The following is a 26,340-nucleotide window of genomic DNA, read 5'->3' on the forward strand; positions in this document are numbered from 1 at the left end:
TAAAAAAAAAATTAAATTAAATTAAATGAACAGTCGAGTTGACTACCCCCTCGCCCAATTTGTTGGTATGGAATATACCATTCTGTTGGATGTTTTTTCTTTTTTTCGCAATGTTGTTCTCATGGCTTTTGTCCTTAGTTTTCTTTTTAGTCTGTGCAGGATGTAATTCACCAGGAAATATTTGTTGATTTTCCTTTTCAGTGTGAATCGAGGTGGTTGATTCAATACAGTTTAAAAGGTAAAATTTCCTTGAAGTTTAATATCGCATATTATCCTGTGCTTTTGTTGGTCCGTATGATTTTTATTACATTTTTTCATCCGGACAAATATTCAGAGATTGGAACACAATAAAGTATATTTACTTGAAAACAAAATCAAATGACTTCATTTGGAAACATTTTAACGGTTATAGTTACTTTACGCAAATGATATAACGGAACATTCGTTACAGCAATGAGATTCGAACGGAAATAAAAATTACCAAATAAAGTTAGTACTATTTTGTGTTTTTGTTTCTTTTCGGAACGTTTGTTTTCTTAATGTTTGCATCGATCGAAACGTGAAAACATATTTTAGCCATTTTTAAAAATGTATTAGTTACATATATTTACATAAGGACAATAAGCTCTTTTCTGCTCTCCGAAAGTTGAAGTAACTACTATATATATATATATATATATATATATATATATATATATATATATATATATATATATATATATAATATTCAACGAAAATTATTGGTTGTTCTATTCCGAAAACGTTTCCATTGGAATTATTGGATACTTTGGTATATCGTACGCGTTGTTAATTCTATCCCAAGGATTTTCCAAACCCCAGTTCGGATGTCTCCACTTATTGTTGAATGGTATTCTTGGAACTTTAAGATAATTTGGAACGACTGACCACATTGGTGCCAGCCAGTATCTCGTCCTTTGAACCGGATTTTTCTGGACATTGAAGAATTGCTGATTTCTTTGCCATTTAATTGGTGCTGTCGTTGTCATTTGTAATGCTTCTGTTTTCGGTGCAATCGTGGTCGTAGTCACCGGAAATTGAGATTCCGAAGATCCGGATTTGGAATGTGACTTAAAGAAATCATTTGTGTTCCATGTTTTAGGAAAAGACGCTTTTGTAGAAGGCTTCCAAAATTGGTTAAAGGATGTTTGCACCGCTGGCCAATATTGTGTTTTCCCTTGCCAAAAATTGTTGATGATGGGGTACCGCCATTCTTGAAGTGGCGGTGACCAATATATTTGATTAACATTAATGTCTGGCTCGTATGCGCTTAAGCCTGTCGTCTTAAAACCATTATCACTTGTAATCACCGGAGATTCGCGCAACCAGTCTTCACGGTTACGTCGATTGAGGTACTGTTTTATGCAATAGCGTTGTCTCGAAGCCGGACTGAAGATGGGGTAGCTGCTTGAACTGCGTGACAGGCGCGAATAGCAATCTTGGAGTTTTTCTGGAAGATTCATTACAGAAAAACTGGTTTCTGCTGTCGACACTATTGTCAAGATAAGAACGAAGCAAACCTTAGGCATCTTCATGGCTGCAAAAATAAAAATAAAGAGGGAATTAATTGTTTTTCTTTCAATAAATATGAATATATAAAACTTGCCAAGGTACCCATCTATGCCAGGTATATCAACTTTTCTTTAATTTTATAAACAAGATTAGAAGTTAAGGCCCTTTATTAGATATATTTCATCCATATTTCCATTTATGATAATGATTAATATCGATTAGAAAATAACTGGGGCGCTATAGAAAAAAACAATCAGTGTGATATTTGAAACTACGATGCTATAAAATAGTCGATATGAAGGCAAACGCTTGTACTCGTGACCACTGATTCAACGAGAATATTTTGTCTTTTTAACCGATTCAAATGCGATGAGCGTAGGAATTTTTACCTATACACAGATATAAAATAGTTCGATTACTTCAAATAAATTAAGAAACACAAATAACTTTAAATATAAAATGGAAAAAAGTTTTATTAAAGTAAAAAGTATATATAATAAATGTATTTCAATCATTTTTTATTAAAAATAATAAATGAAAAACCAGTCTATATATTAAGCTATTCTGTTATGTTCCTTTTAAATAATGCTTAACATATCATCAAATACGTCTTGTGCGTAATCAATAAACCAACAGAATTGGACTCTATTCATCAACGTAGTCTCCTTTTGGTATGAGACAAAGAGAGAAAGAAAGATAGATATATAGAGTTTGTGTGTGTGTGTGTGTGTGTGTGTGTGTGTGTGTGTGTGTGTGTGTGTGTGTGTGTTGAATAGTATTCTGAACAACATCGGAATTATTGCTGGGTATACACACGCATATGGAGCACACACGCTAATATTGTTGACAAACCAAGAAATGTCATCAAAAGTCATAACAATTGAAAGAAGTGTGTAGAAGCTTTAAAAGCAACATTCTTCAATTGACAAGTTTTGAAAACAGTCATATTGAAATCTGGCCTTGGACGAATTTAATAAGGGCCAGTGGAATGCGGCATCGAAAAAAGAAATTCCTATCTTATGTTTTTGTAAATAAAAACAAATACCAGCCAAGGAAGAATTCAGTCAGAGAGAGTGAATGGCATCGAGCCGATCGAGTTGTCATTTTGTCGTCACCACAACACTACACCACACACCATCTCTCTCCCTCATACCATAGCTTATTCGTGAAAGTGAAAGTATTATTGCAAGAATAAAATTGTCACTTTTTTATTTACCGAAAATCAACAGTGTTTGTTATATACATTCGCCGAGCAGTTTAGCACACGATTTATGAATAGATAGAACTACAGCATAACGTAACTAATACACACACACACACACACACACACACACACACACACACACACACACACACACACACACACACACACACACACATATATATATAGTTAGCTATGAAAATATATATGGCAATTTTTTTCATAACTTACTACCTAGCTCTACCTATGCATTGAGCACTGTTGAGGTAACTACTGAAAAGTATACGCATAAATTATATCTTCGTATATTAATTTATGTGATTAAATGACGTAATCATATATATAGGTACATAGATACATAGATATGTGTGTGCATGTAAAGAGAGAGAGAGAGAGAAAGAGACAGACAGACAGAAAGACAGAGACAGACAGACAGACAAACAGACATACAGATACATAGAGAAATGTAACACACGCCCAAACACACATACATACATACATACATATATATATATATATATATATATATATATATATATATATAAATATAAAAAAAATTATATGCTTATATGCAATTTAACTACTTGGGATATCAATTACATACGGATAAATAACATTGTAGAAGTAAGTATGTGGCGTGTGCGTGCGTATGTGTATGTCTTCCTGTTGTTTCTTTGTTTCATAAGTGTGTGTATGTTCATGTGCATGTGGTAGAGCGCATGAGTGTGTGTAGTGTGCGTGTCTGTAAGTGATTTTAATGTGCTTGTTTTGGTCTGTGCGTATATGGGTGTATATATACACACGCAAATATACTCATACATATCATACACACACACAAACGAATACACATACATACATACATACACAAATACACATACATGCATCATTATTTGTTACTAGTTCTCCTTTTAATTATTATTTTGTTTATACTTGTTTCCATATTACTGACCATAAATAAATATACGCAATTTATTAGATTTCTCTTGTTATTGGATTGTGAATGCAGGTTATATTTTCGTACATTTCATATTGGAATCCAACTCTGAAAATAATTTCAATAAGCTATGTCTGAGATCTCTTTTTTGTAGGATATCGTTTTTTTTTTTAATTAAATCTAAATTTATTTCCATTTTAACATTCATTTTGTTTTGTTAAAATACCCATGATATTTTATATAGAAAATAATTATAATTTAATAACTAATAATGATATTTGGGCCATTGTTAATCTCTTGTGAAAATTAATGTTTTCTTGATTGTTACTCGTAAAACATTCTAATTACCACGTTTTTGTGGTCTATGCTTTTATATAAAATGTTTTTTTTTTATCTTTATCGGATGAGACAAATGTTGATAATAAAACAGAGTTATATTTATGAATACAGATAAGATAGAATAGAATAAAAATTAAAATACAATATTTCCTTAATGTTGTTAGTCTCACAGTAAAGTTTGCCTGATATTTGGTAATGAGTAGGGCTCTGACAACAGCATATTCTTTTCATTGTTTTTACTCTCAAGTATATATCCGACACAGTTAGGCACACTTAATCAACCGAGAACCACATTACTCTATATAAAAGCATATAAGATATCAACGGATAAACACTCGAGAGTCAAAACAACGAGAAGAATATGCTGTTGGCCTAGCCATAGTAATGAGACAGGGGAAATTTTGTGCGTGTACGTGTGCACGTATGTACATATGCGCGCTTCAATATGTCGGCTCTGATTTGTGTGTGGGGGTTTCCACATGCATACGCATGTGTGCGCATGAATGCACTTTGCATTTTGTTTGGTTACGTGTTATTAAGCTTTATTCAATTCGAGAGTGAATTTTGTTATAAAATTTATTTCCTTGCGAGTATGTAAAAATAAGTATATATATATATATATATATATATATATATATATATATAATACTTAAAAATAACTTGTGTTGACTATTGAGATTCTTTGTTGTGTTTATTGATTTTCGTCTTGTCCCACAAACATCTTGAAATAAAGATCCTGCTTCTTTTACCCTTTTTATTTATTTATTCTTCTTAATCAAGTAGTTCGCAATATTACATTTTCCTGTTTTTCAGGAACATCCTTAGAGTCTAGAAGAGTGGAAATCATAACCTAATTTTACTAAGTAGTTTCTCCGTAAGCACACGTGGCGTAGTGGATATAAAGTATTTGCTAATAATCAGTTGTAAATTACACTTTTCTGAAAGCTTAAGGTTCAATCATCAGCGGACAACACTAAAAATACAAACTGCGTTATGTTGGAGGGTTTCATCCAGATTTCTTTGAACTGATGCCATGATCTCGAGATAGTTATTTCTGTGGAGGGTTTCTCTTAAACTATTCATCGCCTCTCGATATGCATTGCTGTTACAACATATTGCTTTTGCTCTGTGATGTACGCAATGAACGGTTCTTTTCTTTACATTATATGGATGGTGGTAGTAAAAATTTGAATACTGTCCAGTGAAAATTGACTTTCGATATACTCTAACTAGTGCGAGTTATCAGTACATCTAAGAATGAAAATTTGTTAATATGTTCCTTTTCCATCATGAACTGCATAGATGGATGGATAGAGTTCACATTGTCCAGTAATGTTTGAACATCTTCCTGGTGAGGCCAAAATATGAATGTGTCATCCACATATCGCGGCCACATTATTGGTTTTAGTGGTGTTGATACTAACACTATTTTTCTCAAAGTATTTCATATATACATTGACCAGTATTGGGAACAATGGTGATTCCATCGCCAGATATTCTTCCTGCTGGTATATATCATATCCCATCACGAAGTATGTAGTGTAACACAGGATGTCAACATCTCAATTATATTGTCAATTGGGATGCAAGTGCGTTCCTTCAGTCAAGTGTCTGAAGTCAGATTATCTCGTCAGTGTCAACGGGAACTTTTATGAACAGACTCATTACATCTAGATTCACAATCTGGTTGGAATTGATGGCAGCACTGTTGATTATTGTCACGAGGTGAACTAATTCTTGGCGTACGATAGAAATTTGCCTATGATTGAGGTGAATATAGGTACCACGAATCGGCTCAATGGATTGCACGCTGAACCTCGACAATAGGCCTAAATGTAATACAGTTTTTATGAATCTTAGGAAGACCGTATACGTGTGATAGCCTGCCGTAATGCTGTTTGTATTTGCAGGGAGTATTAGGTCCTTGCTCTCACTGAAGAAAGCCGGAAGTTACATCGATCAAAATGTTGTGAAAATAACACAAGATGAGAACAATAATCCAAATAATATGAATGCTTACGATTTCTACTCAGTGATGGCTGACGGAACGAGAGCATGATACCCAGATTTCCGAATTTGACAGAAAGATTCCCGATTTCGACAAAATACACCCGAAAAAGGTCGAAGGTTACAGCCACGATCAGAACAGTAGTCAGAAGAATCTAAATAATACGGAGGATCCCTCTAATACGTGCCTGACTGAAACCCGACGGCCGGTGTCGAAATCGAGCAGTGACTTTTGACCAGCAAGAGCGATGCAATAAACACCCAAAGGTAAAGGTTCATAAATGAAATTAACCTCGCATTTTATTTTGTCTCGATTATTTTAGAAAATAAATTTAATTACTATTTTGAAATTTAAATAATCAATACATCTTTCTACTTCTCTCTTTCAAAATTGTAATTAAGTTAATTTATGAAGATATGCTTATGTTAAAAGAAAATAAACAGTAATTGATTCGAAAATACAGTACCCTTCTTCATGGATTTTGTTGGGTGAAAAGTTATTATTGGCTCAGATGATGTATGCATGTTGGAAAGAGACATCTGCATCTGTGACATTTACATAATTTGAGTTCAAGACTCCCATGCGAATGCTATCGTCATCTAGACTACCGATAGATGAGATACACATTACGTTGGATCAGGTGCTGCAAGTAAGTTGTAACGCGGCTAGTAGACGATGCTAATATATAGAGAGATTTAAGTTAGTGAACTTGGTCTAACATTTTATTTATTCCTTTTGTTTGTATGGGTCATGTGGGATGGAAAGTTATTTCTGCGCTCATTTATTTAATTTATTAATTTTTCATTACAAAAGCCGTTTTGACCGGCGAGACTCAAATAACTCTTCCCTTGTTATTTATTGAAGTCTGTCGTTGGACTTTACGTTACATATTAAGTTTGTGCATTTTTAAATTGCAGTATCTACTTTGTTTAAGAAATCATGTTTAAGGTAGAAAAAGACTAACATTGAAAGAGCAAAACTATTCTTCAAAACTGTATGAGTGTACGTGCATCTATCAATTGAAGTGCTTCGGTCATTCGTTGAAATGACATTCTTAGCATTCAAAACTCGGATGATAAAGAAAAAAAGCGGTATAAGTCGTCGACTGTGGTCTCTACAGTTTCTCCGTACGTGGTGTCATTAAGATGTAAAAATAATAAAAGTATGTTGACCTTGACGACTCCATTAGCTGCCATTTCAAGTACTAATTTTAGTGAATCTGTCAGAATAGAAGCAATTTACATGATTCGAGGTCTACACAAAAGATGAACCGGTTGAAAAATGAAAGAGTCTGTTGATGGAAAACTTAGATTTTCTTGGTTTTGATGTCACCGAAAGCGTATTTTATATCTAATTTTAATAAAATATGTGAGAACTTAAGCAATGTATTTTCGAAGAATATTCTCGTGGAATATATGAAAAATAGATGCACGCAATATATATATATATATATATATATATATATATATATATATATATATATATACATATATTCAAAGAAACAAAGCGAGACCACAATGTCTAAGCTCATCAAATTTTTTTTATTGAACAATTTCTCACGCACTGTAGTTATTCCTGAGGAATTCTCATAAAAGAACATTTTTTCCGATTAACGAAAGGACTTTTGTCGTTTTTTTAAACTAAAATTGTAAAGAAGATATGTCTGAGATTTTTATGTGTAATTTTAGCCGCCACCATGTTTAAACAAAGAAAGATTCTACGTCTAAACAAAGAAGACATTTTCGTTGGACTTTCCAGCCTTTGATACACCAACCGAAGTGTGTGCGTGTCGTTTGCCTAACAAATACCGTTGTGGATTACGTAATCGCTATGCTTAGTCTATATCGGAACGTTTCTGATCAAGTTCATTTATGCCCTCTTATTGTTGGAAAATATCTTCATATTTCATTCCAATACTTAAGGTACAAAAATTGTATTCTTATGGATTAAACAAAAAAGTACATAGTAAGTTTTCACACCTCTTGAAGTATTTCTTTTAGTATCTATATAAGTGTATATATCTCTCTTTCTGTCTGTGTGTGTATGTATATATATATATATGTATATATATATATATATATATATATATATATATATATATATATATATATATATATATATATATATGGCATTTCACGTTCGTACGTACGTTGTCAGCTTTCACGCACCTTAAAAATGAGATCGTTTAATCAGTAAAGATAGTCGTTGGTGATTTATGCTATTTTGCTAAGGTAAACAGCCTCGACATTACCTATTAAAAAAAATCAAATCTTATTGACTAAACCAGCACAACTAAAAAAATACATTTAAAATGTGACATTTGTTTTATTGCATTGTAGCCCAATTATTTTATATACACTTAGAGATACACCTGAGGCAGATCATAGATTACATCAACCGAAACGTTGTGGGAATAACACTCCAAATGGGAACAGTAGTCCGAATAATCTAAATAATACGGATTATCAATCTTCGTAATTCAGAAACATTATAGGAGTTTGTCTTATAGCCTATACTACGATAGGTTTCTATACCGTCACTCATCAGCGAAATTAACATATGTGTCATCATCGTCAGCTGTGGACAAATATACAGCAATAATTTACATTGTTCGAAACGTATTTGTCTCATTGTGATGACCTCAACGCATGTGAAACTTACCAGACGAACTGGCCCATCCTAAGTAAACAAAAGAATTGCAATGTACGGAAATAAGCTTCGTTTGCGATTCAGAAAACAAAAAGAAAACGAGGAAAGCAATTGAATTCAATGAATAATAATACAACAGAGGAAAAAGAAAAATGTACGATGGATTCACTCGCTTTATTTATATATGAAAAAGGAAACAAAAGTATTCTTCATACTTCGCCGCCGTCAAACGATTTTGGCTGTGTCACTTCGTGCTAAAACAGGAGTGTATCGTAGAGTACAAAAAACTCGTGAATATCTCATGATCTTATGGGTTTTATTAAGACGCACGGTAATGATTTTTGTCGGCATTCTCTATGAAAAGAAAAGCAGTTTTTGAAAAGTTTGAATGCAAAACACGAAACATTTGTTCGAATTGAGGAATTTGACTATAAAATAGCAACCGTTTCAAATCTAAAATTGGACATTTTAATTGGAATAAGAAAATTAGGCAGATATCGCATTATTTCAAAAATTATTTTTGAATATTGTATTGTTGAATATATGACATTATTTCAAAAAATGATTTTTGAATGTTGTATTGTTGAATATATGACATTTCAAAAAATGATTTTTGAATATTGTATTGATGAATATATGACATTTCAAAAAATGATTTTTGAATATTGTATTGTTGAATATATGACATTTCAAAAAATGATTTTTGAATGTTGTATTGTTGAATATATGACATTTCAAAAAATGATTTTTGAATGTTGTATTGTTGAATATATGACATTTCAAAAAATGATTTTTGAATGTTGTATTGTTGAATATATGACATTTCAAAAAATGATTTTTGAATGTTGTATTGTTGAATATATGACATTTCAAAAAATGATTTTTGAATATTGTATTGTTTTTTTTAAGACAATCAAAAATAGAAATGTGGGATAGATTGAGCGTTCAGAATGCTCCAGTGTCGTTCTAGTCGAAGGAAGGTGTTTTGCCTGTTAGGAGAATTTGAAGAGACATGTTTATTTCGGCTGGCGCATTGTTAGTTTGCGTGTTACAGCGTGTGTAAATGAGGTAGCCATTGCAGATGGGCGTATATATATTAGAATGCCTGTTTTGCTAGTGGAGATGTAAGAGAGAGAGAGAGAGAGAGAGAGAGAGAGAGAGAGAGAGAGAGAGAGAGAGAGAGAGAGAGTAGTTTGTGTTCTAGTTTTGTTTATTAATCTTTTTTCAGACCACAGCCCCGAGGTTATTTTGTGAGGACTATCCTCACATATGTCGACTGTGGAAGAAAACCGGAAGAAATAAGACGTTGTATTTGAGTTTTGATAATACATCTAAATTTCGGAAAATAAGATTCTATCTTGCCGCGGTTAATCATCTGAAGAAGGCCAAAGGATGAGTTGGTCGAAACGTGTTGAAACAACAATGAGGATAACAGTCCGCAATAAATAAATACACAAAACACTCATCTCAAAAGATTCCAAATATATATATATATATATATATATATATATATATATATATATATATATATATATATATATATATATATATATATATACTATCAGTTCAGCCCGGCTTTGCTCAGGCCCTATGTACTGTTCATAACTTATCCTATGTGTGAATATCCTTTATGTAAAATTTCAAATGTTTAGAACAAAAATTGGCTTAATAATTTGGTAGGGACCAAAGAGGTCAATTTTTTAAAAACTTTGACCCCCAATTTTGACTCCTTAACATTTATTTTTATGGGCTCAAATCAAATTAAAAAGTTTGATCCATGTCCAAGTAACCTACATTTAAAATTTCAAGTGTTTAGTCCCAAAATTTGGCGGAGGAGTTTGGTAGAGTTTTCAAAGGTCGAAGCGTGGACTTCGACCCCTTGACAGCAAAATTTCTGTTCGAAAACGAATTAAAATAATTTTCCCAAATCTTAATATCCCTTACGTCAAATCTCGAGTCTGTAGACTGAAAATGGACAGAGTTATTTGGTAGGGAAATGTACACACACAGACCCCCTCCACACACACATGCACAGACAGACAATTTCACTTTCATAGACATATAGTTATACTCCTATAAATTTGATTTTTTTGTGCATTAAGGACCCTTTTTTTCAATTTATTTAAAAAGAAAATACAACTTTGTTATATATGGGTCGTGGAATTACATTTATTTTCAAAAGATCTAGCTAATTTGCAAATTCTTTTAAACATTCATTTTAATTAATTCCCTATTAATTTTTCAGTTTTCTTATGGGATGATTAACTTTATTTGACTATTACGCGTAATTTATGCAGATATTCTACAGGATTTATACTTGCGTAATATTTGCGTAAAAAGTTTATAGTAAACACAAACCTCTTTCTGTATATATATATATATATATATATATATATATATATATATATATATATATGCGTATGTATATTTGCTTAAGAATTTTAATTTGTCCAGATTTCGTATATATTATTATAGAGTAGTGACTTCAAAAGTAAAAAAAAATATTTGGATGCCATCATCTAGAATCGAAACCGAAAGCCAAACTGTAGCATTCAAAGCTGTTAACGTTGCTACTGTACCAACGTGACACGCATAGGAAATGATTAAAAATTAAAAATTAACTAAGATAAATGTAGAAAATATTTTTTTTCAATTTTGACCCATTTTTGACCCTTTAAAAATTATTTTAACCGGCTAAAGGTCCATAAAAGAACAGTTCGTAAAAATGCAATCATTGAAAGCCCTAGTACCACTCTGACCCGTTTAGTTTCGGAGGAGATACAGTTTGAAAATATGGAGACAGACAATGGAAGACCAGATAAAAACAAAAACTTGGATTTATAAAACCAAAATATCCAGCCTTGTTCGCCCTTCGGAGCCCCTGGCACAGTGGATAGAGGCGTTGAGTCTCTACTGTTCCAGGCGAGCATTGTCCGAAAATAGCGGTTTCAATCCTACCCAAAGCAGGCCAGAGGATTAGTTGGCCAAAACGTGGTGAGACAGCAACAACTATGGAAGGCAGTAATTACTGGGGATATAGTCACAAGACTCAGCATTTCTATCCCTCCACGGTTAATCACTTGAAGCAGACTAGATGATGAATTGGCCGAAACGACTATGACGATGATGATAACAGTCCACAAATAAATAAATAAATAAATAAATAAATACACAAATTAATTATTTCAAAGGATTCCAATAAAAAAATATATACACATATTTATTGCACTGTGATAAATTGAAAGAAGTCGGTGATTTAATCTTTTGTCCAACCGAGAGTATATATTTCCAACACACGCTGCTGTTGCTATTACTTTAAAATATTTCGATAGTGGTCACTTAAATATTTAATCGTGTTCTTCACTTTAACTCTTCATATATTAACTGCTTGATCGTTACTCTTCCCATGTAAGTTGCTCTATTCAGCCTATATTATTGAATTAAACGGCCACACATGGAATTGGCCCAAATCAGAGCGCCTGTAATGCGAACCTTCTTTCCACTCCTTTATTCGGGCATCCTATATTTTACCACATAGTTTTAGCTATTCATTTTCAAGATCCCATTTTCACGTGGCCTTCGACTCGCTTTCAAATCGTTTTTCTTGGTTTTAGAAAAATCTCTATTCACTTTTCCAATGACGTCATGTTCATGTGATTCACACCTTTTTAACACATCTACTCTTTTGAACTTGCCAGACAATCTCTAACTCCGGCGTCTTTGACTGATTTTTAAGGATATTTGAACGGGAACTAACAATTCTATTAAACTAATAAATAAATCCAATCTTCAATAGACAACAATCATGTATCAACGCAAGTAAAAAAAAAATGGTATTCCAGCATTATGGAATATAGATGATTGCGTTGTTTTACAGAATATCGATAATTTGAGGATAATTTTATAACAATACATTATACATTTATTAATAATGTAGATTTTATATCTGTCTATCTGAAGTCGAAGCATAACTATTAACGACTATTGTATTATTGTACTTCTTCTTAAATTGTATCTGCTCTGTTGTTTTGATCGGTTGGTAAAATAAGAAAATAATGTGTTTTTTACTGGTAATATGAAAGATCCATTATACACGATTAATTTAACACATTTTTCTATTTTATCCACCCCTAACCCTAACCGTAACCCCTGCAATAAAAGTGCATGTTCATACATTTCTATATAAACGGTATTAATGTGTAATTGGGACAAAATAGAACCGATATTAATTGGATCCAGCATAATCTACTTTATAGTCTAAAACAGCATCTATTAGTCCAATCACTAGATAATGTGGACATTACTGTATTGTTTAATATAAAGAAATGTTATGTAAAATTTACAAAGGAAGTCCCCTAAGGACCCTTAAAATATTATTTTTCATTTAGTTTTTTTTTTCACAATTTACAATCTTATGCAAAGCAGCCCAATTTGCTTTACTATTTCATTCATAAGAACGATCAGATAGGTTTAAATCTTTTTCAAGGTTATCAACGGTATGTTTATGGTTATCCCTACTTCCAAATTTACTCCACCATTTACATGCATACCAGCCTCTATATTGCTTATCCAAGGAGATCCAACACTTTACGTAATAGACCTTCTAGGAGTAGGAAAATTCTATTCTTATCTCATCATTGATTTTGATTGTATTGGATTTCATTTTGACACTAGACTTACATTATGCTGAGTCAGGAGAAGTTGGAATTATGCAACCCTTGCTTCACCATAAACTTGTTATCGGGAAGGCACATTTTCAGATGCCACACACAAACAGGAGGCTAATCCATCAAATTACTGTCAACTTTTTGTTAAGATTGAAAAATATCTAATAACAACAGCCCCATTCTTAAGATGTGCTCATTCAATTTACGCGTTTAACAATAGAAATGCTGTTTCCAACCGACTTAAAAACGGGTGGATAACACCTCTGATAGATATTCATAAACTCATCTAAACACATTTAAAATATAGGAAATCTCTCAGAAGAAATAATTACAAATATTTGTACTGAGATTTTCCTGTGATCAATAACATAACCTTTTGTTTAATCCCATGTCACCCAATCAAGTTTCTGACATGAAACCTCTTAAGACCATGATTTAAACTGAGACTGTGCACCAAAAAATTAAAAAAAACTCCACGTTTTCGAAACTCCTTGCTGAAGTCTCCAACTGATTTCATCATCGATCATGTATTTTCCGTTATTATCATAATTCTCAGATGTCAGAAAATTATCTAGATTTTTTACACTCATAATAATACTTCTGAGCATTTGGGAACCGTCTTTTCCAATAAAAGAAAAGACCGAAGTGCATACCTTTATTCTACTTCTTATGAACACCTCTCGTGATGCAACAAGTATCTTTCACATCCACACAAATACAGGATGGAGCAAATTAACTTGCTTATTTAAATTCCGCGCCCTAAAAGGTTGGTTGCTTCAAGGATAGTAAAGATGAGCTTATTTGGAAAGGTGAGGCTTAACAATTGGTTTTAATGTGCATTATTTATTTTTTATTTATTTTTCAGGAACCCCAGTGAGTGAACGAAGTTGGAACGCGCTTTCGTTGTTAAGGCATTTTTTTTTCAAGCGATCGTTCAATCATCGCAACGCAACGTGCATTTCGTAGACATTTTAATATTGCCGCCCCCACCCCGTTATCGTGTTCCTGGCCGGCAGTCGATTGTTTCATGGGTAAACAACTTCAGGGAAACGGGTGATGTAAAGAAAAAGAAACCTGGCCTCCTACGAACGGCAAGGTAACCCAACAACATTGACGCGGTAAGACAATCTGCCTCGAGATCTACCCTACGATCTGCCCGCAAAAACCCATCTGCTCTTGGGTTGTCTGCTCGTTCTGTGTGACGAATCTTCAATGAAAAATTGAAATTTCATCCCTACAAATTGGTTATCGTTCAGGAACTTAAGCCACGCGATTTTATTGCTCGTGAAACTACGTGTGAGGCACTTTTGGGCTTACTTGACGACACACTCAGGATCTGTAAATAAGCAAAAAATGCGCCATTTGAGTCCTGAAAACCCTAAAGAACTTCATAAACGTCCTCTACATGCACTACGTGTAACTGTTTGGTGTGCACTATCGCGAGTTTGCATAATTGACACGTTTTTATTTTCAAGAAAACGAACAAGCAGTATCAGTGACATCTGACCGTTATATCAACATGATCAATGAGTGTTTCCTACCAACACTGAACCAGATGGGCGTGGAAAATGTGTGGTACAGCACATACAGCGCGCACGTCAATGACTGCTTTGCGGCAGAACTTCCCAAGACACCTCATTTCCTTGAGAGGCGATCTGCATTGGCCAGCATGGTCCTCTGATTTATCACCATGTGACTATTTTATGGGAACATCTGAAATCAATTATTTACAATGATCTTCCAAGCACCTTGACTCACCTGAAAAACAACATTCGTCGAGCCAACATACCCATCGATATGCTGAAAAGACTTGACTGAAAATTCAGAGTTCGATTAACTGAGTGTATATAGAAGAATAAATGGCCAGCTTACTGATATCATCTTTAAAACAGGTAAAAAGTAAAACTTAAATATTTTACTAGATGCAGTTCAAAGAATTACGTGTATACCTACTGCACTTGTGTTTTAATTGGTATCTCAAATATGCAAGTTGCTCTGCCCCACTCTTTCTATCGATTTATTTTTTTGTCTACTTACACATGTGATATATACATATGTGTGTGTGTGTGTGTGTGCGCGCGCACGCACGTGCCCGTGTGTGTCTTGGACGTGGCTTTAAATCACTTTCAAACCATACTCCAAATAAAGAGTATACACAATCATTGTATGCAGTTGCTTTAATGCCATGTTTAAGCATATGATGAAATTTTTCAAATATGCTACATAAATATACTCAATATATATATATATATATATATATATTGATATATATATATATATATATATATATATATATTGATATATATATATATATATATATATATATATATATATATATATATATATATATATATATATATGGTATTGTCTGTCTGTTTAAGGAAGGGTCTCTACCAATCTCCTCATTTTTGTTTGGTCTACAGACTTGAAACTTGATATATGAGGGAATTGAGCCTGTGGAACAGGTTTGGTTCGATCGTTAGCCGGTAAAAATAGACATGATGGGTCAAAATTTAAAAAATTGACACTTGGTAGGCGTAAGTCGATTTAAGATATTCTTGTACGCAGGCACAAATATATATTTATGCCTTTTACAGAGTTATTTAAAAAATCATATCTAAGGACATAATGCAGATGGTAACGTATACGCCTAGAGAGCTATATATATTTGTTTCGATTCTGGGTGATGGTACCCAAGTCATATTTATTTTACAATCAAAATAACTACCACATTGAATACAATATAATAATCGATAAGCTCTATATAACTGAAAATATCATATTATTACTTGTATGTGAAATCGCAAATGCGAATGATTTGTATTTTTTGTGTTACAATAAAAACGGAACATCTACTGCTGATTGCAGTGTATCGTGTTATTCCGTATAACAAACAAGGTAGGGAAGAAGCTATTAATGAAAGTTTCTAGGCTTAAGTTACTATGTAGTAAATGACTGTTCCTAAGAAGGCGAATAATTTTTTCGGTGACACGTGGGTTTGTATAGCTATGAAAAAACACCCGGTGAGTTTGTGTTCCGTTGGAGGAGTAAATTTAATGAAGGTGAAATATTTACTACTACCTGTATAGGATTATGTATCTGAGAGAGTAAACCAAAGAGAGTAAATTATAGTATTTAGCCTAAAAACTTGCATTAACGACCCCTCACCTACCTTGTTCGTTATACAGAATAACAGGATACACCGCAATCAGCAGTAGAGTTTTTTTTGGAACACGAAAAATACAAATCATTCGCAGTTACGATTTCACGTCCATATAGCCAAACGAACAAATTAATTATTACATATTATACGGTTCCTACTTCTAATTCACATTTTAGAGTATCAGAACATCTTAACAAAAAAGCATTTCGTTTATTCATCAAAAAAGAAGACACCTCTATTTTTCTCTGCTCTTTCGCCACTCGTACAAAAATATACTCAATTGGTAAATGTTTCACTAAACAATAACTGAAGCGGCTATCTTTTCAAGTTATAAACTTACTTCTTACTTTCAGGAAGCAAGAAAGGCAAAGCAAATTACGAAACTGTTTTTACGTTTTAAAAAATAACGTCCTTTAGTGAAATCAAATAATGATATGCATGAATTACGTGGTTTTTAATCCTTAAAATTATCCACCTTTCTTAACAACTTAAGACATCTGAAAATACTGAAAACTACCTTAACGGTATTTATGCAAAAAGGTACCGATGGTATTTCCAGGTAAATTTCAAGCTTTACAGTAAGTTTTGTTTAGTAAATTGTTAGGTGAAAGTACATAATATTTACAAAACACCCAACCATCCCCATGTTAAGGATGGGTTTATAAACCTTATTATTTCTAGACATTACCTTCTCTGCATAAGCACAAAATTTAATCATATGCGCTCATATAACCTTACTGTAATTTTTAGAGATGTCTTTTCATTGATTTATAAAAACTGTTTCATTCAAAATATGTTTTTGATTTATTTTAACAACAAAGAAAACAAACAAACAAAAAAGAAATAACAAAATAAGTGTTAAAACTATTCTGTAATTTCACCTAAAATATTAATGAACAAAAATACAATTAACAAATACAATTTGTTGAGTAGTATGATGGTTTCGTAATTCGTTTTACTTTCACTCAGTTTCCATTTTGTTTTTGTAGCCAGAAAGTTTTAACATTACCACACACACACACACACACACACACACACACACACACACACACACACACACATATATATATATATATATATATATATATATATATATATATATATATATATATATATATATATACGGACAGATAACGGAAGATTATTTATAAAACCATTATTAGCTTGGGTAAGTTCACCTAAAAATCGTCAAACCGCAAGGAAAGCCGAGAGTTATTCCGTTACACATTATTATTATTATTATTATTATTATTATTATTATTATTATTATTATTATTATTATTATTAAAACAAAAAAAAATATTTTAAAATTTAGTTGGACGTTGATTGCGTCTTGTCGGTTGACCAGAATAATCTCATGTGAGTAAAGGATTTTTTTTTCATTATTATAATAGTGGTTGTAGTGGTGATGATGATAATAATAATAATAATAATAATAATAATAATAATAATAATAATAATTATTATTATTATTATTATTATTATTATTATTATTATTATTATTATTATTATTATTCACTAAGAGTAGTCACACAGGCTAGCATCAAATATTTCTCCTTAAGGACAACTTATGGTGCTATCCAGAGTCTCAGTAACAACAAGTCACCCCAAACTTCCAGTACTCTTCACCTCTCTCTATAACCATCGCGTTTGCATTTGTATTAACGTAACGGCCGCTTACCATTGATTTCTCGTTGACAGCGACTATTGATCTTCACTGGAATTTAGGGGGCAAACAGCTTCTCTAATTATTATTATTATTATTATTATTATTATTATTATTATTATTATTATTATTATTATTATTAAATAACAAACGAAACAAGAAAGCGTTTCTAACCGAAATTTTGATTTAAACTTGAAATTTATGGTTAAACAAGGAATTGTCTTACACATGTTCGGATGTTTTATGTTTCTGTCTTTGTGTACATTTTTTTCCGGCAAAAAGCGACAACAGCGACGGATTTAAAAAAATAACAAACGAAACAAAAAAGCGTTTCTAAACGAAATTTTGATTTAAACTTGAAATTTATGGCTAAACAAGGAATTGTCTTACACATATTCGGATGTTTTATGTTTCTGTCCTTGTGTACATTTTTCCGGTCGTCAGCAAAATCAGCGGCGGAGTTTTCAAAAATAGCAGAGGGGGAAAAAAGCTTTTCTAACTGAAATTAGTATTTAAAAATTAAATTCACGGTTAAACGAGGAATTGTCTTTCACATATTTGGATGTTTTATGTTTATATGTTTTTGTGTACATTTTTCTGACCAAAAGCAACATCGGCAGAGGAGTTACAAAAAAAAAAAAAGAAAAAAGTAAGCTTTTCTAACTGAAATTATTATTATTATTATTATTATTATTATTATTATTATTATTATTATTATTATTATTATTATTATTATCAGTGTTCTTCTACTTATTATTATTATTTTTTATTTTTGTTATCATCATTCATTATTAATATCATTATTATCATTATCATTATTATTGTTATTATTATTAAAAAACAAATTTACTTTATTGGTTATTACTATTACCACTAATATTATTACTAGTAGTAGTAGTAGTGGTGGTAGTGGTTGTAATGGTGGTATGTTTTTATTATTTTTTATTATTACTGTAGCTGTAATGGTAGGTGTTGTTTTTTGCTGTCATTGCTATTGTTGTTTTTGCTGTTAATATTATTGCTACCGATATTAATGTTGCTATTATATTTGTAGATTTTATTTCTATTGTTGTTGGTGGTGGCAATGGGAATAGTGGTGGTGATGGAGGAAAAAGGTCGGGAGGGGATCTTTGACCTTGGTGGGGAACCCTCCTAGAGATAATGTCTTGATAAAACTATCGGTGGTGGTGTAACCTTAAATTCACTAACCCCATTTATGGGAGAATGTCAAATCAAAATATTAAAAATAACGATGTAAATGAGGCTAGAAAATCTTGTGATGGTCTCACGTCAGATAGGTGTCCCACTGGTCAACAGGGTGGGTCCTGTCGTTATCATACAACTGTTCGAAATTCTGACGATGTGGCTGGATATAGGGGGAGTGAGAATTGCCAGAAAGGGTACCAAGACACGAAGGGAGTTGGAACAGGAAATGTAAAAATAACATGGACGGATGAGGAAAGAAGAGTCCTGTGGGAATGCTTTGCAAGAAGTGGAAGTCAAAAAAATGAAGAAAGAATGGGAATCGAGAGGAGGGGGACCTAGAAGTGTCGCGAGTTTGGTATCCCAGTTAAAACAAATTAAAAATAACAACCTACTTTTAGTGATTGCAAGAGGAGAGATTGAATGGATGATTAGGAATGAAATGAATAACGAAAGTAAAATTGATGAAACTAGCTCTGATGAAAAAACTAAGAGAGTGGAAGTGCAGAAGGGAAATGTAAACGATGATGGGAGGCGGACAACTGAGGAGGTATGGAATCCTATGGTTAGAGGAAATAATGAGAAAGAGTTTGAAGGATCTAAGGCAGATGAGATCATTGACTCTGAGACAATGGAACCAGTGAAAGGAGCAGATGTATGGAGAAGTGGTGATGAAGTTCGAACTTTGACTTCTGTAGAAAAAGAAGTACTTCAGATGTTAAGAAAAGTTCTTCTTAGAGACGATATCATAGAGATTCCAAGTATGAAGAGTAGTGATAGGCGGAAGGTGAAAAACGAGGTAAAAATAATTCAAGGAGTAATTCACAACATCATAAGAAAGAACATATCGATTACGGAACTTAACAGGCTTCTATATGCAGCGTCATGCGTTATTGCGAATCGTCTTGGCTTATTACAGAAGAAAAAGGGAAAAATGAAGGATAGAAGGTCACACTGGCAGAGGCGGCTTGAAACAAAAATGTAGTAGGCAAAAAAAAAATAAATAAATAAATGTTCTGTCAGCAACAGTACAACTTCAAAATAGTCAATATCGCCCACCTCCAGAAGAGAGGGAATTCCTGTCTGTGATAACCGTGGTAAAAGAAGACACACTCCAATCGCCAGAAACACCCACACACACAGTTTGCAGGACACTGCCGACTCGTCTCTAGCCTCCTGCTTTTATAGTGGCCGGGAATTATCCATTTGCATAATCACATGAGACAGAAACGTGATTTCCCGAGAGTTGCATGGGGTAAATGCTAATAAAAACCCCCGGACGCCATCTTGGAATTCTCTTTTTCCCCCCAACTGGTGACACAACAGACATACCCGAGGTAAGCTCTTTTTCCCCTCATTTTAGTTATTGCTGCTTCTGCTACACTCCCCCCTGATCTCATGATCACAAATGGGGCAGGGGGGCAGTCGTCTCTGTCTGGTACTTCTCCGAAGAACCGGAGGCAGCACTTCCTCCCTGCCATCCTCCTCATCGCCATTATTGCCACCAGTCTGCTCCATAGGCGGTGTTTCACAATCAGGGCAGGGGGGCAGTATTCGTTTCTGTCGGGTACTCCTTCGTAGAGGCAAGACGGGTGGTCCCTCCTCCGCTTCTTCAGTATGTACATTATATGGCTCAAAACCCTCTTCGTCGTCCTGCATCATACTCTCTGTCTTTTCAGAAGACATCATACTGTCTGAGTCTCCCTCTTCCTCCGATGTAACAACATAATGGCGAGGGCGCAAATCCTTCACGTGACGAGGCACACCGTCCACCAAAATCGACTGAGGGCTGATCACCTTGGTCACCTCACCCTTGCCGAACCTCGTGGTACATCGATTTTGCGGTCTTCTGACCCATACGCGATCTCCAACCTGGTAAAAGCTGTTCTTGGGACCTGGGGACGCAGTTGCGAGATTGGTCTCCTTTACTCGAACTTCGTATTGATAAATCCTGTTGGCAGGCGCAGTGGAGGGAGATGTGTCGTCTCTTGGTGTGATGTTATACCAGTAGACAGCCTCCTGTATGGGACAACACATTCTAGCCGCTATTCGTTTCACTGTACGATGACATTGCTCCGCTATGCCATTCCCGGCTGGAGCGTATGCACAACGGAATCGCAAGTGAACTCCCCATTTACATGCAAATGCTTGGAACATATTGCTGCAGAAAGCTGTGTCATTGTCTAAAAGGAGTTCATGCGGCGCGCCACGCTCGAGGAACACTGCCTCCAACTGATGAATCACGCTTGCCGAGTCCTGCCTTGCCAATTTCCTCCAAATGGAGAAACGCGATGGACCACAGTCTGTTAAAGTTAAAAAATGGAAGGTGCCATAATGCGTGATATCCATTCCAATTCTCTGCCAATTCTCGTTAACTTCCAGCTTTCCCTTTTCCCACCTGACTGGCGCTGGGTCAATGGACTGACATTCCTCGCATTTCTGTATGACCGTTCTGACAGTTGCTTTTGTCGTGGTTGGACATCTTCTCCTGACAAAGTAGGTAGTGCGTCGCACCCCCGGATGTCCACTATCTTTGTGAATAGCCATGATTTGACTCTCATCCAGCTCGTCTGTGTGGACCGCGCCTATCACTGGGTCAAGACCGTTTTTCTTTTTCATTGCCTCAAACCACCGCTGTGGCACTCGTGTCAGTCGGTCAGCAATGTTTCGTGCTGATGGAACCAGCGTCACATCCACTGTCAGCCCGTACTCTTTCACGAGCTCCTTAAGAGTGCTTAATCGCCTCCTAATAAGCATCTCGCTTGCTGCTTTGGTGTGTACTCGCGCCTTTCCAGTTAGCGTGTCCGAGACCCAATGGTATACGCAAACAGAATCTGTCTTTATGTGTAGCACCTTGCTCTGCCACTGGAGAGCCAAATTGATGCCTTTCAATACGGCATCCAGTTCAGCCAAGTTGATATGTTGAGAGTCATCTTCAGGTCGCAGCCAACATGCATCTTCCAGCACAGTTTCACACATCTCCAAGGCTGCCCCAATTGCTAGGGAGCTAGCATCGACCCATACATTCAGCTCTTCGCCGTCCACACACCAATTTCCCTGTGCCGGATCGTTCTGCTGTGCAGATTTTAAGGTTTCGAACATCATACGATGTAGTACAGCGTCCCTTGCTTCATCATCCCAGCCCTTTGTTACCGAACTTACTCTCCTTCTGAGTATTCCGCAAGCCACACGAAGCCAACCGCACACCGGAGAGTGCCCGACAAGTCGACCACACAGGGAAAAGATTGTTCGTCGCGTAACAATACTGGGAGCCTCCGGAATTGCATTTCCTCGCTTCCACCGCAGTTCATTGCATTCCATCCTGACTGCCAATCCCAGCACCCGTGCACCGTCCTTCAACTGCTCCGGGTTCTTGCACTCCAACCCGAACTGCGCGAGGTGTTCTCTCACACGGGTCGCGGGCACCACGTCTTCATTGACAAAAATGTCATCAATGTAAGCAGATGCTGCGCGGCTTATAACTTCTTCCTGAGATAGTACTTCGCTGACAATTGCTCTCATTATCAAGGGAGCCACATTCAAACCAAACCCCAGACGGGTCAGACAGTATTTTTTCCCATCGATTTCCACAGTCTGGTATGGCCACAGTGTCTCATGGACCCGGACTTGTAGGTATGCTCTTCTGAGGTCCAGTAGAGACACGTTAGCACCTTTTTGTCTCCACTCACGCAGCTTAGCCGCACAAACATCTGCGTTGGCCGTAAATGCGTCTACGTAATGATTTAGCTCCCGGTAGTCTATTACCGGGCGCACTTTGGCTTTGTTCTGCTGTATCACAGCCATCAGGGGAATTAGACCTTTGGGGGGTCCCAATTTATCCTCTGGGTATGGCACGAGCCAACCATTATCTATCCAGGTGTGGAGCTCCTGCGTGTATTCTTCACGAATTTCTGCTGGCACTGGGTACTCTGACACTCGATTATGCAGCCTTTCAGGGGGGTGGTCCACAGACCATTTCCACGATGCGGTCCACGTTCGGTTTTGATGGTCAAAGGTAGCAGTGAAATCTGGTTCATCGATAGAAATGGCTGCGCATTTAATACTTTTCCTGGCGCCCAGCCGCACTGATCCTGTAGGCTTGACAACGACACCTCCTAGAGCTTTTATGGCGTCGATCCCTAGAAGCAAGTCAAATCCCAGTTGCTTGCCATGCACCACCAACACATCGACTCTGGCAGACACACCTTCATCAGTGGATACAGAGACCGTTCCAACACCGCAGCACGCATGGGACATTCCACCAATTGTGTTGACATTTACGTTTGTTTTTCTCCAAGACCGGCACCGGTCTGCATGTAAAATTGTCCTGGAGCATCCTGTATCAATAAGCGCCAAACATCGCGTCCCGTCAACATGGATGCTTATCACCGGGAGCGTCGTGTTCACATCTTGGTTGGGAAGGAGACTGGCGCTTATGCGTCCTCCCCTTGCTCGTTTCCCGAGCAGTTCCGAGCCCAGTGTCCACTCTCACCGCAACGGTAACACCGTGTTCCACGTTTTCGATAGTCCCTTGCAAGGTGACCTTTAACATTGCATTTGAAACAGGTCACGTTAACAGGATTATTCTGGGCCCTGTTGTTGGGTGAGCGTGTGGCCGCAACCACATCCTGATTTTGTTCGCCAGTCGTCGTCAAAATTCTCGCTCTCGACATTAGCTCCCCCATGGTCAGGGCTTTGATGTTCGGCACCTGTTGAAGAGCAATTGAGATGGTGTCAGGGAATCCAGTGACAAAAATTAATTTTGTGAGTCTCTCTGAGCTTTCTCCTGTGAATCCGGCCAATCCAACCAACTGCCTGATTTTGTTGGCGTACACATCCACACGTTCACCAGCCCATCTAACCATAGTTATTTTTCTATATGCTGCAAACGCGTCATCAGTAAATGCCTCCTTTAATCGAGCCTCAATCTGGTCTATTTTCTTTTGATCGTCCTCCTCCATTTCCATGTAGAGGGCCAGCGCATCGCCTTCCAGGTATAAAGGTAGCAGACTCGCTACGTCATCCACCTGCTGAAGTTGTGCGACAAGTCTCACTTTTTTCAGCCACGCTACAACGTCTCCCTCGCCAGAGAACGGCTTGATAATATCACTACTTATCCGCACCTTCGCCATATTCGGGCCGAAATAGCTTGAAACAAAAATGTAGTAGGCAAAAAAAAAAAAAATAAATAAATGTTCTGTCAGCAACAGTACAACTTCAAAATAGTCAATATCGCCCACCTCCAGAAGAGAGGGAATTCCTGTCCGTGATAACCGTGGTAAAAGAAGACACACTCCAATCGCCAGAAACACCCACACACACAGTTTGCAGGACACTGCCGACTCGTCTCTAGCCTCCTGCTTTTATAGTGGCCGGGAATTATCCATTTGCATAATCACATGAGACAGAAACGTGATTTTCTGAGAGTTGCATGGGGTAAATGCTAATAAAAACCCCCGGACGCCATCTTGGAATTCTCTTTTTCCCCCCAACTGGTGACACAACAGACATACCCGAGGTAAGCTCTTTTTCCCCTCATTTTAGTTATTGCTGCTTCTGCTACAAGAAAGTATTAAACAGTGGCGGAAGGACATTGGTAGAATCGAAGAAATAAGAAAAGGAGTTAAACGAGGACAGAAAGCTAAGGACGAGCTTGAAAGGAGGTATAGATTGCTGAAAAAGGGAACGATGAACGTTCTAACAATGTTGAAAGGGAAGATCCACACTGGTGGGATAAAAATTAGGAACTTTGTTGGAAAAAGTGTTGCATTTCGGCAGAACAACCTTTTCCGGAACAATCAGTCTCAGCTGTATAAAGAATTAAATGGTAGTAAACATGCGGGAAATAACAACACTCCAAATGCAAAAGATGTAAGGAAGTTCTGGAGTAGGATTTGGTCCGTTGAAGGGCGATATAATGAGGTTAGCTGGTTGGGAGAGGTCAGAGAATGCCTATCAGAAATGCAGCAGATGAAGAACGTTGAGATAACCATCGATGACGTTAAAGCTGGCATACAAAGGATGACAAACTGGAAGGCACCTGGTCCAGATGGAGTGATGGGCTTCTGGTTTAAACAGTTCCCATGCCTTTATCCACCTATAGCTGCTTCTCTGCAAAGGGTTGTAGAGTCGGGAGATGTCCCTGATTGGCTTGTGAAGGGAAGAACAACACTGATTAGGAAAGATCCTACAAAAGGAACAGATGCTAATAATAATAGACCAATTACATGTCTGCCATTGATGTGGAAACTGTTGACTGGAATATTTGCAGAGAAAATTTATGAACATCTAGAGAGTAATGGTGTTTTTCTTGACGAACAAAAGGGGTGCCGGAAAGGCTCGAGACGTACTAAAAAGCAACTACTAATTGATAAAGCAATAATGCAGGATGCGAAGAAGAAGAAAAGGAATCTGAGCATAGCATAGATCGATTACAGAAAGGCTTATGACATGGTTCCTCATTCATGGATACGTGAAACACTATTGATGATGAAGGTTGCTAAGAATGTGGTAGGGCTTTTGGAGACAAGTATGGCTCAATGGAAAACGGTGCTGACAGCAAACAGAGAGGAGATGGGGCAGGTTGGCATTAAACGTGGGATATTTCAAGGAGATTCGTTATCGCCACTTCTTTTTGTAATGCTAATGATGCAACTGAGCATCCTCTTGAAGAGAGAAAACCTGGGGTATAACTTTGGATCTGGTGACAGACGCCTCAACCATCTACTATTTATGGATGATTTGAAAATATTCGGTAGAAATGAAGAGACTGGTAGAACTTGTGGGGACATACTCAGGAGACATTGGGATGGAGTTTGGGATTAGTAAATGTGCGGTGCTGGTGATGAAAAGAGGAGTAAAGGTTCATTTGAATGGAATAGTGCTGCCAAATGGAGAAATCATGAAAGAAATAGAAGATACAGGATATAAGTATTTAGGAGTGCTGGAGGGTGTAGGCATCATGAACAGAGAAATGAAAG

General features: G+C 36.0%; 1 protein-coding gene across 1 annotated transcript in view; it reads right to left on the minus strand.

Annotated features, from left to right (window-relative positions):
* Positions 1-711: 711 nt before the first annotated feature.
* Positions 712-26,340, minus strand: part of LOC145297911 (uncharacterized) — a 41,008-nt gene continuing 15,379 nt past the window's right edge. The window contains exon 2 of the mRNA XM_080144247.1: positions 712-1,555. Within this exon, the coding sequence (XP_080000373.1) occupies positions 750-1,553 (804 nt within the window). The 5' untranslated portion in view covers positions 1,554-1,555 and the 3' untranslated portion in view covers positions 712-749. The remainder of the gene's footprint in view (positions 1,556-26,340) is intronic.

Source organism: Euprymna scolopes, chromosome 18 (genome assembly GCF_053919585.1).
Source record: "Euprymna scolopes isolate OS-2025 chromosome 18, ASM5391958v1, whole genome shotgun sequence".
NCBI classification, from domain to species: Eukaryota; Metazoa; Mollusca; class Cephalopoda; order Sepiida; family Sepiolidae; genus Euprymna; species Euprymna scolopes.